This window comes from Salmo salar, chromosome 10 (assembly GCF_965601325.2).
Source record: "Salmo salar chromosome 10, fSalSal1, whole genome shotgun sequence".
NCBI classification, from domain to species: domain Eukaryota; kingdom Metazoa; phylum Chordata; class Actinopteri; order Salmoniformes; family Salmonidae; genus Salmo; species Salmo salar.
Window position 1 is genome coordinate 26014128 of NC_138300.1, and position 17623 is coordinate 26031750.

The 17623-nt window shown below is 42.8% G+C and overlaps 1 protein-coding gene across 1 annotated transcript in view; it reads left to right on the forward strand.

The window, feature by feature from the left end:
• Window positions 1-8605, forward strand: part of gpc5b (glypican 5b) — a 74979-nt gene extending 66374 nt beyond the window's left edge. Inside the window, exon 9 of the mRNA XM_014216570.3 lies at window positions 6469-8605. Coding sequence (XP_014072045.1) covers window positions 6469-6668 — 200 coding nt within the window. The 3' untranslated portion in view covers window positions 6669-8605. The remainder of the gene's footprint in view (window positions 1-6468) is intronic.
• Window positions 8606-17623: the final 9018 nt, after the last annotated feature.

Genomic DNA, 17623 nt, shown 5'->3' on the forward strand with positions numbered 1-17623 from the left:
GTGTGTGTATGTGCATGTGTCAGATGTGGGGTGAGCGAAAGATGGAGAGCAAAACAGGTTGATCCTGACCATGCAATGTACGTTTGGGTCCATACAGTATGTATGGATGAGTGTGGTTGTAGGCTATGTGGCTCCAATTTTCCTTTGTCTGTCTGTGTGGCTCTATTTCATTGCTGGGCTGTGTGAATGAATGTCCATTGTTATACAGCCAATTAAACCTAAGCACAGGCAGACATGGGAAGGGAAATTGGCTCATTTTAAGGTCAAAACCTTTCTGTGTTCACCTAGTGCGGAGGGAGGATATACACACCTCACCTCACAGCCTTGTTTTGATATATGTTTGTCTGGTTATAGGTGTTGAAGTAAAGGTGTGATAGAGGATGTAATTGATATGGATTGATGTACTAGAGGTCGGCCTCTGTGCCAAAGCTCCATCACATTGTTGCTAACAATATTTATAACCCTACTGACAGGACAGTCAGGGAAGATGGGTAATGTACTGTCTGCCTCTACGTTTAACACAGTGACAGTGATGAACATGCCAACTCTTTTTTTTGTATTTGCATGTACCTCTACAAAACATTACATTATTTAATTCTGCCACATCGTTTTTACATCAGCATTGTGTGTGTGTGTGTGTGTCTGTGTGTGTGTTTACACCTGGACTGTGAAGAGGAATGTGTGTCAGTTACAGTTAAATTGCAAGGTTTATCCAGGGCCGTGGGCTAATATGGATTTCCTGTTCCCTGAGTTTCTCTGTCTGTCTGTGGATCATCATCATCATCATTACCAAGAAAAGCACTACTGTGCCTCTCAGCCACAGACTACTTTCCCAGCAGCAACCCATACTTAGCCTATGCCATCTACAGTATACATGAGCACTCAAACAAGTTAATGTGCTATCACACAAATGTACACTTTAGCATAATCTTTTTCCATCTTAAATTGCCTCCCAAACTCCTCCAAGGTAGTTTTCCTGGCGAGACAGAGTCGTGTGATCACTAGAGAGATATACTGTTTCAGATAGAGAGGGAAAGATACTGTACTGAAAGGCTGAGAGAGAAGCAGCTCTGTAGTGTCTGCCAGTCTAGTCCAATTGTGTACAATCAGTATAGTCTCTGCCTCAGGTCTTTTTGTGTGCAGCCAGTCCTCTCTAAGGGATATTGGCCAAGGTAATGAAATGCTCATTACTGATTCAGCTGGAAATACAGGGATACCTTTACCCCCCTGCCCCCCTCCAACCCCACTCAAGGTCACATCACATCAATGGGTAAGTGTGTGTGTGTGTGTGTTTTCGCACACGCACGTGTGTGTTTTCTCTTCTACTGTCTGTATATCTGGTACAGCCTCAACTATGTAGATGGTAATAGTCGATGTAATGAGAGAATCTCTAGGACTGTACACTATGTGCAATCTGAGTGTTAGTACCGCTTGTAAGAATCTCAGGAATGCCATATCTGAATATTCCATGTGTTGAGTGGTTGAGTTATGTCTGTCTATGTCTAACAAGTCTACGGAAAACCCCTTGCTTCTCTCACACTATCTTTCATCCTTTCACAGTCCACACCTCAATCCTCCCTCCTCATATCCATCAGCAGTCTCAGACATGGCACAAAGGATGCTCCCTTACCGGTACCACACAGGTCTCTGGCAGGAGCTCAGACCACTGTTTGCATGTGTCACACAGTGAAACCCCAGCCCGTATCTTATGTCCTGGTATGTGTATGTGTGTATTGATAATTATAAGACTGGTGTTTTCCACATAAAGGGCCGCAGACTGCATCAACATGGTAAACTATAATTAAGGTGACCTCACCTCAGCCAATCTGAATCCTGCCTGTGTTCTAGCCCTGACATGCTGCATCTCCTGTTTGTTGTCACGGGGCATCTCCAAGAAACACCTGTCCAGCATACAGTCACACAACACAGTGCTGAGTGAATTCCCCCACTAGCTGTCACTGAAGGTGAGAAAATGGGGTGTCCACCCCTCTCCTCCTGTGTGGGTGTTGACAGTGGGGTTTGACTGCTCCTCCCCTGGGTTGGAGCAGGCTAATGACTGACTGGCCTGATGCCTCTGGCCTTGGGGGGGGGGGCTCAATTCCCCATGTCTGATCTCACAACGTCCCGACCCACCCAACGACGGGACGTTGTCACGTTTTCCGACCGCCATGGTGACTGTTGCCTTGTTATAGTGTGACACTGAAGCGCCACGCTCTGGCTCAGGTGGTTAGGAGTGGCACACACACCACATGTCCTTCCTTTGTTTTAATGACATTCCTGCCCTACCAAAGGCCTTGTTTTTTGGCCATTTGCCATATTTATGATTTCCTGCTTTGTCAAAAAGCTGAGTGTTACACAACTGTTACTGTATCCAAAACAAGGGCAGTCCAGGTGAAACAGGCCTCCAGCTGATTAGAGTACATATTTCCATTCAGCCAAAGACCACAAGGAATGGCCTGTAGGTATAAAATTAGCTCATCAGTCAAGAGAAGATTGTGACAAACAGAAATCCTGATGGACCATGGTGTTCCTCCTTTCATGAACATGTCTGTGTGAGAGAGGAAGCGATGTGCTCTGCTGAAGCCAGGCAGAGGCAGGCAGGGAGGCAAGCATCTGCAGCTGGGTCTGAGATCTCCTCCATATTTCACCCTGTCTGGCTCCGCTCGCTGGGCGAATTCCTCTGGGTTGTCACGGCGATGTCTCCCGGCTGGGTGATTTATTTCCCCTCACCATGCTCGAGAGCCCCTGCTGTCGCCCATTGCAAACCCCTTGCATACGCCAACCCCCACAACGCCCAAGCTGAAAGCAGGCAGAGCTGAGGGACTCTTTCCTCAGCCCAGATCTGTAGGAGCTGACATCTCTATCAGACACGTAGTCTGGCCACAATACAGGATGCATACATCAAACCTGGCAGTGTCCCTGATTGTGTCTCACTACTAACCCTTCACACTGTGTTGTAACAGCCTTTCATAGTAACTGGGACATACTCATTCCAATACAGTACACCCTCAAATTACACACATTACAATAAAAAATGCATATTCAAAGCAGGGTTTTTCCAATAAATTATTGCTTTTTGTGTTCCTTTAATATTTTAAGTAGAAATTGTGGGCCAATATTGAATGTTATATTCAATGAAGTGCCCTTTTAATATAGACCACATTGAGAATTCAATAAATCCAGATTTTTTTACATTAATAAAGACTTGCTAAAGTGCCAAGATTCAGCATTTTGACATCATTTTCTGGTTTTGTGGTGGACAACTGAGCGGGTCGAGTATTTAACACGTCAACCCTGTTACCCATAGATAAACAGTCTAGAATGTTTTAACAATAATGCAAAATGTGTGAAGCTTGCATTCAATTGTCACTCCCTGTTGCGCACTAAAAGCTTCCATTCCCCCTCTCACAATGGGATTTATGGTCACTAGCTGGCACAGCCACAAAGTCATAAAATCTGATTTAACCCTAACCTTAACCACACTGCTAACTGTAATGCCTAACGCTAACCTTAAAACTTAAGCACATTTTTTTTCATTCATTTTTACGATATAGCCAATTTTGTACTCTGTAGCTGGCCCATCTAGCGGAAACCGCTCAGTTCTGCCTCCAGGGCAAGACTCATGACAATAAACGTCAACCTGCATTGCTAGGAGACAGCGGTGCTGTAGGGCATGTAGACGAGTAGACAGGAGGCTCAGTGCCCCATTACCACCAGCTCTACTGCTCTACCACTATCCTCTGTCATGTCCTCCTCCCTAAACTGTCTCAATTACCCCTGACCTCTAAACACACATGCACGCATACACCCACACACCTTTACATATGCATGTGTGCACACAAACACACATACAAAGTTGTGTGTTTGTGCTGCTTGTCCCAGTGCAGATTGAATGAGAATGAGCCTGACTCTCCAGAGAATATACGTTTCCTCACAGCCAGTGACTGAGATGGCATGAAATCCAGGACAGATGCAGAGTGACTAAACATTCTGGCGCTATTAAATCATCTGTTGAGGACCCACACTGATTTTCTCATGCACAGATTTACATTCACCAAGACGTCTGTAAACATTCAGGCAAACACATTGGGATGTGCACATCCTGCCAATACAATCGCTAAAGTCAATAGGCCTATGGGGGCTGTTTGTTCATCTCCGATAATGATTTTGTAATGATCAGATACAGCTCACCTCATTGCAATGGGAGATAGAGCTCCTTTGTCTATTGTAGTGTGAGTACAATGGCCATTGTGAGAGGACGTGTCTGTTGTGCTCCGTTTCTCCCCTCGGCTGTCCGTGATGCCTTTACTGTCTTAATCCACTCATTTAGCTCAGCCAACACTCCTGGGAGCAGGAAGAAGTTTTGTCAGGGAGTGAAATGCATGCCAGCCGACACCAGTGCATCACCACACGTACACACACACACACACACACACACACACACACACACACACACACACACACACACACACACACACACACACACACACACACACACACACACACACACACACACACACACACACACACACACACACACACACACACACACACACATAGTGCCGTTGAGCAGAAGAGGGGCACCTGGAGTGTGTTCTCCAGACATATGTTGTGTATCTGCTGGAACAACAACTCTCTTTGAGGACAAACCAAGCCTCCAGCCTGCTTCTACTAAGGACCTCGCCTGGGCAGGGAGACACACTGATTGATTAAAACTTACCTCACACTCGTGCACACCTGTGTATATGTACAGTACCAGTCAAAAGTTTAGACACACCTACTCATTCAAGGGTTTTTCTTTATTTTTTACTATTTTCTACATTATAGAATAATAGTGAAGACATCAAAACTATGAAATAACACATATGGAATCATATAGTAACCAAAAAAGTGTTAAACAAATCTAAATATATTTGAGATTCTTCAAATAGCCACCCTTTGCCTTGATGACAGCATTGCACACTTGGCATTCTCTCAACCAGCTTCATGAGGTAGTCACCTGGAATGCATTTCAATTAACAGGTGTGCCTTGTTAATTTGTGGAATTTATTTCCTTCTTAATGCGTTTGAGCCAATCAGTTGTGTTGTGACAAGGTAGGGGTGGTATACAGAAGATAGCCCTATTTGGTAAAATACCAAATCCATATTATGACAAGAACAGCTCAAATAAGTAAAGACAAATGACAGTCCATCATTACTTTAAGACAGGAAGGTCAGTGAATGCGGAAAATTTCAAGTGCTGTCGCAAAAAACATCAAGCGCTCTAATGAAACTGGCTCTCATGAGGACCGCCACAGGAAAGGAAGACCCAGAGTTACTTCTGCTGCAGAGGATAAGTTCATTAGAGTTACCAGCCTCAGATATTGCAGCCCGAGTAAATGCTTCACAGAGTTCAAGTAACAGACACATCTCAACATCAACTGTTCAGAGGAGACTGCATGAATCAGGCCTTCATGGTCGAATTGCTGCAAAGAAACCACTACTAAAGGACACCAATAAGAAGAGACTTGCTTGGGCCAAGAAACACAAGCAATGGACATTTAGACCGGTGGAAATCTGTCTTTTGGTCTGATGAGTCCAACTTTGAGATTTGTTTCCAACCGCCGTGTCTTTGAGAGACGCAAAGTAGGTGAACGCATGATTTCCGCATGTTGTGGTTCCCACTGTGAAGCATGGAGGAGGTGTGATGGTGTGGGGGTGCTTTGCTGGTGAGTGTGCAAAGCTGTCATCAAGGAAAAGGGTGACTACTTTGAAGAATCTCAAATATAAAATATATTTTCATTTAGCACTTTGTTGGTTACTACATGATTCCATATGTGTTATTTCATAGTTTTGGTGTCTTCACTATTATTACACAATGTAGAAAATAATAAAAATAAAGAAAAACATTTGCATGACTGGTACAGTATGTGTATTTGTGGACGGCCATCTAACTAAAAGAAATAGGCCTATGCAAATAAATATCTAAATACTTTGTGTGTGTTCTTGCATACTATACATACACACACAGGAGCTTGTATGTCTGTGGATCATTAACTGGCTTTAGCTGTAACTGCTGTCAGGTTCATGTTGTTAGCTGTCATTACATTCACTATATACCACTATCAGTCCCGTTACTGTCTCAGTGATTTACTCACCACAGCTCACCCTTGATTCAAAGCTGCGGGGTGAAAAAACCCACGAAACTCATGAAACCAAGTAGGGTTCATCTTTGACAGAGTTGTTCTCACAAATTTACTGTAAACATTCGTTTTTGTCTCCTTGTTTTGTGAGTGTATTATCTGTCAGTAGCGAGTTTCAAATGATCTAAGGTTTTGTAGATCTCCTGGAACAGGTTTGTGTGTGTCTGTGTTAGGATACCTCACTCCCTCTGTCTTAATTGTTCTGTCCTCTCTTTCTATCCCCTTCTACCTCTTTGACGTGACAGTAATAGCTCTATCTGGTATCTCTCTCTGTTTCCCTCCCCAGATGAGAATGAGAGAGTGGACGTGGCCACTGCTGGTGTTCCTCTGGGGAAGAGCCCAGGAGCCAGGGAGCCCCCACGCCAGGTCCCTACCATTCAACCCCCTCCACAGGTAGCTGTGAAAGCTGCGGGCCACACCCCAACACACCACCCAGCTATCACCATCACCCTCATCACCCTCCTGTCTGCCTTGGGGTTACCATGACACCAACTCTGAGACCCCCTTCCCCTCCGCTGATGACGCCACTGAGCACTGGAGAGAGGTGGGGAGCCTTCACAAGAAGGAAAAGCAGGAAGAGGAGGATGAGAAGGACAAGAGGAGGTGCTCCCCAGCCAACCTGCGGCTTTTCCCCAGCTGCTCTCTGTTAGTTGGCGGGAGCTGGACTGCACGGCTGTGTTTGTGCGATTATAGGATGTCTGCATTTCTCTCTCTCTCTCTCTGTCTCTCCCTTGCTGCCTTTACCTCTGCTTTGTCCTCACTGCCTCCTCCTCTCTGGTTCTCTGGACTGCCTGGTCAGTTGACCGTCAGATGTGGTCAGCTATATGTCCCACTACTCTCTTGGTTCTCCTGTAGTCCCTAGGTTTAGGTCATGAACAGTAAAGTTCAGAAACAGCTGAACTTAAGAATGTAATCAGGCCCAACACAGACATCATCTCTCCTCACCTGTCCACACCCAAAGCCAACTGCCATGTCCTCTGGGCTCTCTCTATTTGTTACTTAGTTTGCGTTTGATTATGCCTTCTGTCAATAGTCACCGAGCACACTGTACATGTTTTATATGGTCTCATGTGGGACTTTGATTGTGTATTTGTTTGTTTGTGTGCCTTTATTTACCTATACTTATGTCTACATGTGGGTTTCTTTACCATATAATTTACTTTAATTGTAACAACTTATAATAATGGCTTGTACAGTACTAGAACTGATTTATTGGACAAATGTAAATACACATATTTATGTAAATATACAGTTTGTACTGTATAAGGATAGGATAACAAGGGCTTTATTGGAGTTGTTGCTGTGGAAATAGAGGAATAACAGGTTTTTGGATACCTTTTATATAAACTTCACCAAATTATTTTGCCTGTATGTTTTGATGGGCACCAAGCCCGACCCTCAACATATGTTCCCACACACTGACATCCTAGTTAACACGCATCCATTGCACAAAGATCCCCTCTGTTATAATGGCAAGTGTATAAATGTATATATTTGAAGTCACACACAATGTTCATCTTTGGTTTAAATGTTTAATTTTCTTAGTACAGAAATGGCTAAGTTTAAAGCTGGAATCCTAAATAGTGAAACTGGCACGTCTGTTTGCGATATTACAACAACAAAGAAGTTACTGCAAACAACCAACACAGTTTTTTCCCTCAGACATCAATGCAGCAGAATAGTACTGGATTTTTTTTTATACCAGGTTACACAACGCTCCTCACCTCCGCTTCGTCAACAAAAGAAAAACAATAACAACGGCCGTGGGGGGGTCAGTGGTGCTGTTTCCCCTACTGCAGATTCCATCTTTAAAGGGATGCTGCAAACACCTCCGTCCTGCATGAAGTTTCAGGTTTACGATAACCAAGTGTGTTTTACCTAACAAGGAAACAAAATCTGCATATAAAAAGAGCCTTCAGCTCAATAAAGACCCCCATGAACTCCATGTCTGTCCAGGTGGCGTTGAGCTGTTGCCAGGAGACAGAGTGAGTGACAGGTCTAATATTCTGCTATACTGGATAGCAATGCACCCTATGGCTCACCTGTTAGTTCTGAATGCCAGGTCCAGTAATGTACCTCATCATTGCCGCTCCACTCCTTTGAATGTCAATGTTAATTGGCCAATCAGACCTTTTGATATGATGAGATTTTGCTTTAGCCTCGTAATTACAGTACCAGACTGATTACCTCTGCGCTGATTCCGTGGTAGTGAACTATTCATGTAAACTCGCGAGCCAGGCGGCTTGTGAGGCTAATCTTGCTTTGCAACCCCTTTAAAAGGCCAGAAATGTTCAGAGCCAGGTGAGTGATGACAGGACTGATATATTAGACTGGCCCTTTGTCTGAAACGGATGGAGACTTTGTAGACTCGCATTGGCATTTTAATAAACATATAACAGTCAACCTGACCATGATGTACCTGCCACACTGTGTCTTTCCTCATTTTTCTCTTTGCATTCTCTGACTGAGATTGTGTAAGTTTGCATGAAAGAGTCTAATTTGTTTTCCTCAAACTGTTCAAAGTGTTTGTCGAGGCACTTAGCCAAGCTGTTCCTGAGAAAACTGTTAGTGTGGTAAGGACATGTTTTATTTCAGGTCTAGTCATGCATAGCCAAACCGTCAAGCTGTGAACATTCTTTTCTCATCTGCTATGAGACAGTGTGCTTGCGGTGTTGATATGAATACTAATAAAGGAAGTTGAATATTGTATTGGGGAAGATTTGCTTCTCAAACAAGGATTTTCTACAGTATATTTCCAGATCTGTGCTGGGGATTCTGCATGGCTTTGCCAAACAGTGCATGCCCATGTTGTTTCTGCTACTCTGTGCCTCTTGAGCTAAGCCGGGCTAGGCTAGGCAAGGCTAGGCTACGCAGGGCTAGACAGGGCTAGACTGTGCTGGCTGCCGCTGCTCATTGCCCTCTGGCCCTTCACCGGATTACAGTGATTGGATTGGCAAGGGCTGCTGCCAAACCCCACTAACTGCTGCCAATCACTACCAGTGCCCTACAGGCCCTGCTGGATGATAAATACATCTCTCACTGAATATCAAGTAACCTGTGAGGCAGAGCCCATAACCACAAGGAGAGAGAGACAGAATGCTGGTTTCACAAACTTCCACTATGTCTAAGTGCAACTGAACGTGTTCTGACAAGTCTACAAGGTACCCAAGTTGATCAAATTCACCAAATGCTACAAAGGTTAAAGGTGAAATCCAATCCGACGTACAAACGGTTTGATAAAAAAACACACAAAGGAAGAAAAATAGTAAATTGATTTATGCCAACGCTTCATCTCAAGAGGTTAACCTAACATCAGATTTCTACATACAGTAGATGAACAAAGTGCCAGAGCGTCTGTGACACTGTGGCTGGACCTGGAGCTTGGCCAGGCCAGGCCACATGATTTTGGCTCAACTCCATTAGTCTATTGAATTCAGTTTTCTATCACAAAGATTGAATAGGATTTAGCTTGGCCGATGACGGGGTTACCCTTTGTAATGCTGCTATAGTCCCATGGTGCTTTGTAATAATGTTCCATTAATAGCAGGGATTCCTCCAGTCAGGGAGAGGCAGGGATCAGCGGAGCTAGCGGACCAGCTGCTTCTCTCTGCCAGGCCAGCAGCACAGAGCAGAGCACAGAGCTATTCCAGGACCTCTCACAATCCAGACAGAGGCAGAGCAGAGCAGAGCACCATCCAAGGAGCCAGACCCAGAGAGCTGTAGCCCCCTCTACCACCCAGCCCCCTCTACTCCTCAGCTGAGCCCAGCCCCCTCTGACCTAAGCCCTGTCCTCCAACCCCAAGACTGTCATCACCACTCTGCAGGAATGCACCACACACAGAGCCACAGACACACACATAAACGCATAGCCAATACAGCACATGTAGATGTGTTGAACCCATGTCTATTTTTGACCATCGTTCTATTTCCCACTCTTTCATCCCTGTGGAGTCTTAAACCTGGGATAAGTGTGTGGGTTGTGCATGTGTACATAGTGGGTTAAGCCTCACAGTTAACCTGTTCATTCAGTTCAATTGGTGTTCATCCATCAAATGTGTGTTGTTAATTCGGTGTTTTAGCAATGACGGGCTGAGGGGATGGACTGAGATTAGCAGCCTGCCCTGGGGGACCGTAGAGCATGAGAGGTCATCTGTCATGGAGAAATGGTAAGGAGGGCATAGAGCTTTGGTGGAGATCTCCTAGACTTCTGGGATTCCAATCTTGTCTCGGAGCATTTAGTGTGATATGTTACGTTTCGTATGGTTACATAAGACAGATGGTTACTTATGGCAAAAACGAAAGTAGAGTGCTTGATCGGGGTGGATGGGTTGACGTATAACGTGAACGGCTAGCAACCTAAATGTTGCTAGTTCGAATATTATCACAGACTATTTGAGCTAATTAGCAACTTTTCAACTACTTACTATTTTTTTAATATTTTGCACCTACTTAGCATGTTAGCTAACCCTTCCCCTAACCATAACCCTTAGCCTAGCTAACATTAGCGAGCTAGCTAACGTTAGCCACCTAGTTAAATTCTGTAACATACTGTATCATACGTTTAGAAAATGTTTAACATATCATACATTTTGCAAATTTGTAACATAAATCTAATATGAATTGTAATTCCTAGCATATCATATGAAATGGGTGATGGACATCCACAAATTAATTCATACAAAACTAACACTTCATACTAAATGGAGTGTCTCGGATTTACACACAGAATCATACAAAATGGACACCTCATCAGCTGTCCTAACCAGTTGAGAGTTACAGGTATTTATTTCATTTAGCATTTTAGTCATTTAGCAGACACTCTTATCCAGAGTGACTTACTGGAGCAATTAGAGTTAAGTACCTTGGTCAAGGGCACATCAACAGAATTATATATTTTTTATTTTACGTAGTCTGCTCGGGAATTCGAACCAGCGACCTTTCAGTTTCTGGCCCAATTCTCGTATCCGTTGGCTACCTGCCTGCCACCTGCTACCAGCAGGTGTTGATTATTTTTTTAAATGCAGCGAGTCAGTGGTTCCTGCGCCACACGCAATTGCTTTGGAGTTGTTAAAATAATGTTTTGATATTTCTATTTTGATAGGATCAATCCATAAATAATCTAAACCTACATGCAACAGTAGGCCTTATCTCTTGCACTTTTTACAATTATTTCACGAGGCCTATTTCACATGACATGGCTAAATACTTATACCCACTAGGCTAATAAATAAACATGTTTTTCTTTCCATTATTTATTTACCTACATCAGGTTATTTCAATGTATATTCAGATTAACAACTCTAAATCGCTTTGGCACAGTAGGTATCAATCAAGTCACTTGCCGATAATGTTGCATACAACGTTGCATACAACGTTTGAAAGGCCTATCGTTTTCCTTAAACACAATCAAAGTTAACATAAGCCCTAGAAGCCTTCAATTGCCATATGTATAGGCATGCCCAATGTAGGCATATTTTTTAACAACGTAATGTTGCGCTCCAAAGGGATACCCAACTAGAGTTGATATCCGTGCCCCTGCTGAAATCGAATTAGCATAATATAAAAATCTGTCGGTTTAAGGAAAGGGAGAAACCTAGTCAGTTGTACAACTGAATGCGTTCAACTGAAATGTGTCTTCTGTATTTAACCCAACCCCTCTGAATCAGAGAGGTGCAGGGGGCTGCCTTAATCAACATCCACAGTGCCCGGGGAACAGTGGGTTAACTGCCTTGCTCAGGGGCAGAATGACAGATTTTTACCTTGTCAGCTCGGGAAGTCGATCCAGCAACCTTTCGGTTACTGGCCCAACGCTCTAACCGCTAAGCTAGAGATATCTGTTTTTTTTGCATTGGATGCGTCTCAAATCACTGAATCCGCCGAGGAGACCGACCTAGAGTTGTGTTTGTCAGACCATGACACATCCTGAAAATCAGCCTTCTCACATAATCGTCTGTAGTGTCCGAACGGTTTGCATCCGAAAGATGAGACTCCCACGAACCCTATAGTGTTTTCATTTGCTCTACGACCCCCACAAGCATCTTGGGACTCGTCTGAAGTTGGTACAGCCGATCTGCCAACTTCTGTCTGTAGCGTCCAAACAGTTTGGGCTACACAATAATATAACACCTATGTGGAAAGGTGAGACTCAGGAACACGTACATGTGTTGCTCTAGGACTCCCACAGGCCCCACAAGACTCGTCTAGCTAGAATTTGTAACATATCATATGTTTTGCAAATTTGCAACATATCATATGTTTTGCAAATTTGTAACATATCATATGTTTTGCAAATTCGTAACATATTGTACGTTTCACAACTTTGTAAATATCATAATTGTAATTCGTAACATATCATGCAAAATGGATGATGGACATCCACAAATGAATACAAACCATATGAAACGTAACATATAATAGGGGAGAGCTGGGGCGAAAGTAACACAGGGCGAAAGTAACAAGCCCTTTTTCTCAGATAATTCAGAAGCTAGAATGAGGCAGTGAAGTTCCTAATGTGGAGGACCAACTCCCTGCAAAACAAAAAGTGGTTTTGAGCGATGTAGGTTTCAAGTATCATGCTAGCTAGTCTTGAGTGTTAGCCTGGGAGAAATTACAGAAGAGACGGGTGGGATGAAAGTAACACAATGTAAACTATTATAAGCCAAAATATTGTGGTTGCACACCATTGTGATGTTGACACATGGTTTATTTTCATAAATGTTGAACCTATAGCATTAATTATTCAAATCGACACAAACATCAAATTATGGCTGATAGTACAAGCATTAGAAACCAGAAACATGGAGATAAGAGCGATGTTGTGCACTTCTCGCCAGCTGTTACTCCCGCCCTGCCGACAGGTACAAAAGTAATGTTGTGGTAATTCTGTTCTCGAGCCTGTTTAATTTAAACAAATGTACCCTAGAAATTGAATTACAGTTGTCATGTCATTGCTACATTGGCTGGACATACTATAGAGCAAGTTAAAGTGTACAAATATTTGGGTGTGTGGGTTGATGAAAAGCTGAGCTTCACTGTGCATGTAGAGAACTTGATAAGGAAGCTCAAGCTGAGAATAGGTTTTTATTACCGGCATAAAGCTTGTTTTTCTTTTGAGGCCAGGAAGGAGCTGGTACGATGTACATTACTGCCGGTTTTAGATTTTAGTGATGTTATATATATATATGCAGGCCTTAACCACTACCCCGAGAGCACTTGATTTAGTGTATCATGCAGCCCTCAGGTTAATTACAAATCAAAAATGTCTAACACATCATTGTGGTCTCTACAGCGCCGTTGGCTGGTCGTCATTGACCTTGGGTAGGCTTAAACACTGGTATACACTGATTTCTAAGGCCATATTGGGTAAAATGCCATTTTATCTCTGTTATTTTTTTGTCAGGTCAGTAAATAAATATCAATTACGGTCCCATTCTCATTTGCTTCTAACAGTACCAAAAATGAAAACAGGTCATGGTAGAAATAGTTTTAGTTACTTAGCTCCGTGGTCCTGGAATTCTCTCCTGAAAACATTTTAAAATTTGATGATCTAGTTTCGTTGGTGGAGTTTAAACACTTGATCGATGTATATATCATAGAAGAGTGTAATTGTCTTTAGGACAGCTGTTTTTAGTCAAGACTTTAGTGTTTTTACGTAAAAATTTTTTGTTCTGTATGTGTGTTTAGAGTTTTGTTTAATGTTGTGTTAGTGTATGTAAGTTGTTTTGTCTGAAACGTTGTCCCCCTGCTGCTATTGGACCAGGTCTCTCTTGGAAAAGAGATGTTATCTCAACGATAACATTTTTTTTTTTTAATCGATCTTTGAGTAATTAGGAAAAAAACTAAAAGTATTACTTTCGTCCTGGTTCTCCCACACTAAATGGAGTGTATCGGATTTACGTACAGAATAATACGAAATGCTCTGAGACCAGGTCGCAGCTCTTAAATTTAAAACCAATTTGAGATGCTTTGTGGATATGGTCCCGGGTCTCACCATGGACCTGGATGTCACGGCTGTCGTAGTGAAGAGAGGACCAAGGCGCAGCGGGTTGCATGTTCATCATATTATTTATTTGTGAACACGAGGAAAAACAAGAAACCGACAGACCGCCAGTTTCACAGGCTACAATAATAACAGCAGTGCGAAATACAACTACCCACAATTAACAACCCCAAACACATACCTATATATAGGACTCTCAATCAGAGGAAAATAGAAACACCTGCCTCCAATTGAGAGTCCACACCCAAACCTAAACATAGAAAAACTAAACTAGACAGAATGTAGAACATACAACCTAGAACATACCCAACACCCAGAACTAACAAATCACACACCCTAAACACAACCAACCACCCCGAACCAACCAAAACAAATACCCTCTGCCACGTCCTGACCAAACTACAATACAAATAATACCTAAACTGGTCAGGACGTGACACTGGAACCTTCCAGCTCGATAAAGGCTTGACAGAAAAGGAGAGGAATGTTGTGAAGGAAGGGAATGTGCTGGCTGGTAGTTCAGCTCCCTCCGTCTGCATGTTCTGACGGTCAGGACTACAACTCATCCAGAACAGGTGTGCAAATGAGGTATACACTAGGATATACCGCTGTTTGCTCTCTCTGTGACCAGCTGATTCAAATGTCACATAAGATTTACTGGCTACAATTGAATTACAGTGACATGCAAATCAGAATGAACGCACTAAATGTAATAAACAGCATGTAACAGGATTTGTTGTATAGTAGAGTGCAGTGGCGACCCGTCATTCAGGTCAGGCGGGGCTGAGCCCCACATTTTTAGCAGGGGCTTGCCTGTTTTGCATGTTATTTTGGCATTAATATGTGTCACATATCAGTTTGCAAACAATGTAAAATATATATATATCATTGAGTTAAGAAAGCCGCATACAAACATAGTCTCTTTTTTGTTTTCTTGAGTAAGGCAGCTCCAAAATGCAGGTGTTTCAGCCTAACTCAGTGCTTTCTGTGGTGGTGGGGCAAGCCAGAAGAAAATACTGAGCGTTGCGCCGTGATTGGCTCAATGTTCTGTCACTCATGGGGACACTACGTCACCGCCAAGTGTAAGGGTAGAGCTAGAAAATTCTAGCCCCTTGGGTGCTGCCATAGAGTTACATTACAAGTTCCCATCCAAGAAGGCTCAAGGTCATTGGCCACAGATAAAATTACGTCAAATCACATTATATGTACAGTAGCTTTGATTGGACTGATCATGTCAACATCATACTTTCAAAATCTTAACTAGCTGTAATCATCATGATTCAAGTCGACGATCTACTGGCAAATCCCTTGTAATCCTTGTCATATAAAGATAAATAATGAAGAGAAATTATAGATAAAACATATCGGTGCTCATCGGCCTTTGGACATAAACGTTACACAACAAGTAGGAAATCGCAAATTCAACAATGAATGGTTTGGAAGGAATCAGTGACAGTGGATAACTGCAAGCATTGCAAACCAGTCACTAGCCTGCTATTCAGTGGAGTGGGTGTGTGGTTCCGAATATGACCACACTCTTTTCCAAGTTTAAAATTATAAACATTCAACATTGGCAATGCTGTCAATGAAGCATGATTTGTGCTGCGCTCAAAGCAACTGTTAACTCGGAACTGCGAAAACTTGATTCAGTGAGTTCAAGACAACTGGGAAGTCGGGAATAAACGAGCTCCGACTGGGAAAATATGTTTTGAACGGTCATCCAACTCGAAATTGTAAATCCGGCCTCTTTCTAGAGCTACAACCTGAAGATCAATGACATCATCATGATTCAACCTTTTCAGAGTTACCAGTTGTTTTGAAAGCACCATAAATCCAAAGAATGCCAGACTTTGATGACAAACTTTCCCATGAAGGACTGCCGTGCCACCTTCCTGTTCAAATGAGCACAGCACAACAAGGTGAGTCCAAAAATGTATTGTATGCTGCTGGCATGCATCCCACTTATTTGATTTTTTCCCACCAAGATGTACATGCTAAAATCACCACTGGTAGAGTGGCACTGTATTGTTTTCAGGTTAGAGTAGATTCTTACATTCTCACCATTCAGCTCCAAACCAATCAGTCATGACTCCTGTCATTAGCCTACCCCAACAGTCCTCCCTAGTACGTCATGATCTTGTCTTGACAAATAAACACAATCAAATGGGATAGCAGACTATTTATTATGGATAGCTCTGGATTATCATCTGTAATATATTGTTGTGAATAATCTATACTTTTTTGTTTCTGCATTGACATGCAAACAGTCCTTGGCAACAAACTGTTTATTGAACATGACGTGTGAGATGTGCATGAGTTAGATTAGAATATTGGTCAACCACAGAACCAGCTTGATGGAATAGAACACCATGAACAGCAGAATGTGGGAAATGAGTCTTAGTTTGTTTTTGGCTCAAAAGGTGCTTGTTAAATGTGGCAATGCACTTAACCACTACGACTTTCAGTATGAGTAGTACTATCATCTTGTGGCGAAGGATCTGTTTTCTCATGAGTCATTTTTTTTATAAGAGCTGAGAAAAGAGAAAAACACTCCTACGCACATCAAAACCACAGCAGCAAGTCCCTTTAAAGGCAACTTTTGGTGTTATTTAGCATAAAATAATACATCCATGCATGTGAGATATGCTCTGTGAATGGACTCTTCTGCTCCATTAAGCAAAAAAAATTGACTATAGGGCTGATCAGCCACTGATGCTTCTCAGTCAGAGAGAGAGAGAGAGAGAGAGAGAGAGAGAGAGAGAGAGAGAGAGAGAGAACACTATGCCAAGAGCCTAGACAGACAGAAATCGGTGCCTTGACCTTTCTGTCTTCTAACTTTCTCGCTTTGTAGGCCCACATAGGCCTGAGTTTCACACTTCTACCACACAACACATGCATACAAACCACATACACACACACATATACATTAAACACATACACACACTCACACAAAGGGCCGTGTCTCAACCCACAACACCATGTTAATCCAGTACAGATCCTGGGAGGCTACACTGCTACTGCTACTAACAGGGATTACAGAGTGGTTAGTGAGAGACTAAATTTGTCCCCTGTACATGTAATTACACTGTCACCTCACACATGCCAGTGGCCTTTCTACAGCTTAGTGGCTGGTCAGACCTCCCATCCACTGTGATGGATAAAACTCCCCTCTCTCAGGCTTCTGAAGGCTACCTTTGTGCCCTGCAAAGAATCAGATTGGAAATTAGTGTATACAGTACAGTAGGCTTATGTCAGTAGGAATATGTGTAGAGAATGAATGAAGATGCTTCGTATCACTTATTACCGCTCCAGCCATTACCACGAACCCGTCCTCCCCAATTAAGGTGCCACCATCCTCCTGTGGTCTTTTCCATAGAGATCCTATGGTCTTGTCATTGTGTCTTGTGAGCATCTGTGCATAAAATATTGATTACGAACAGCA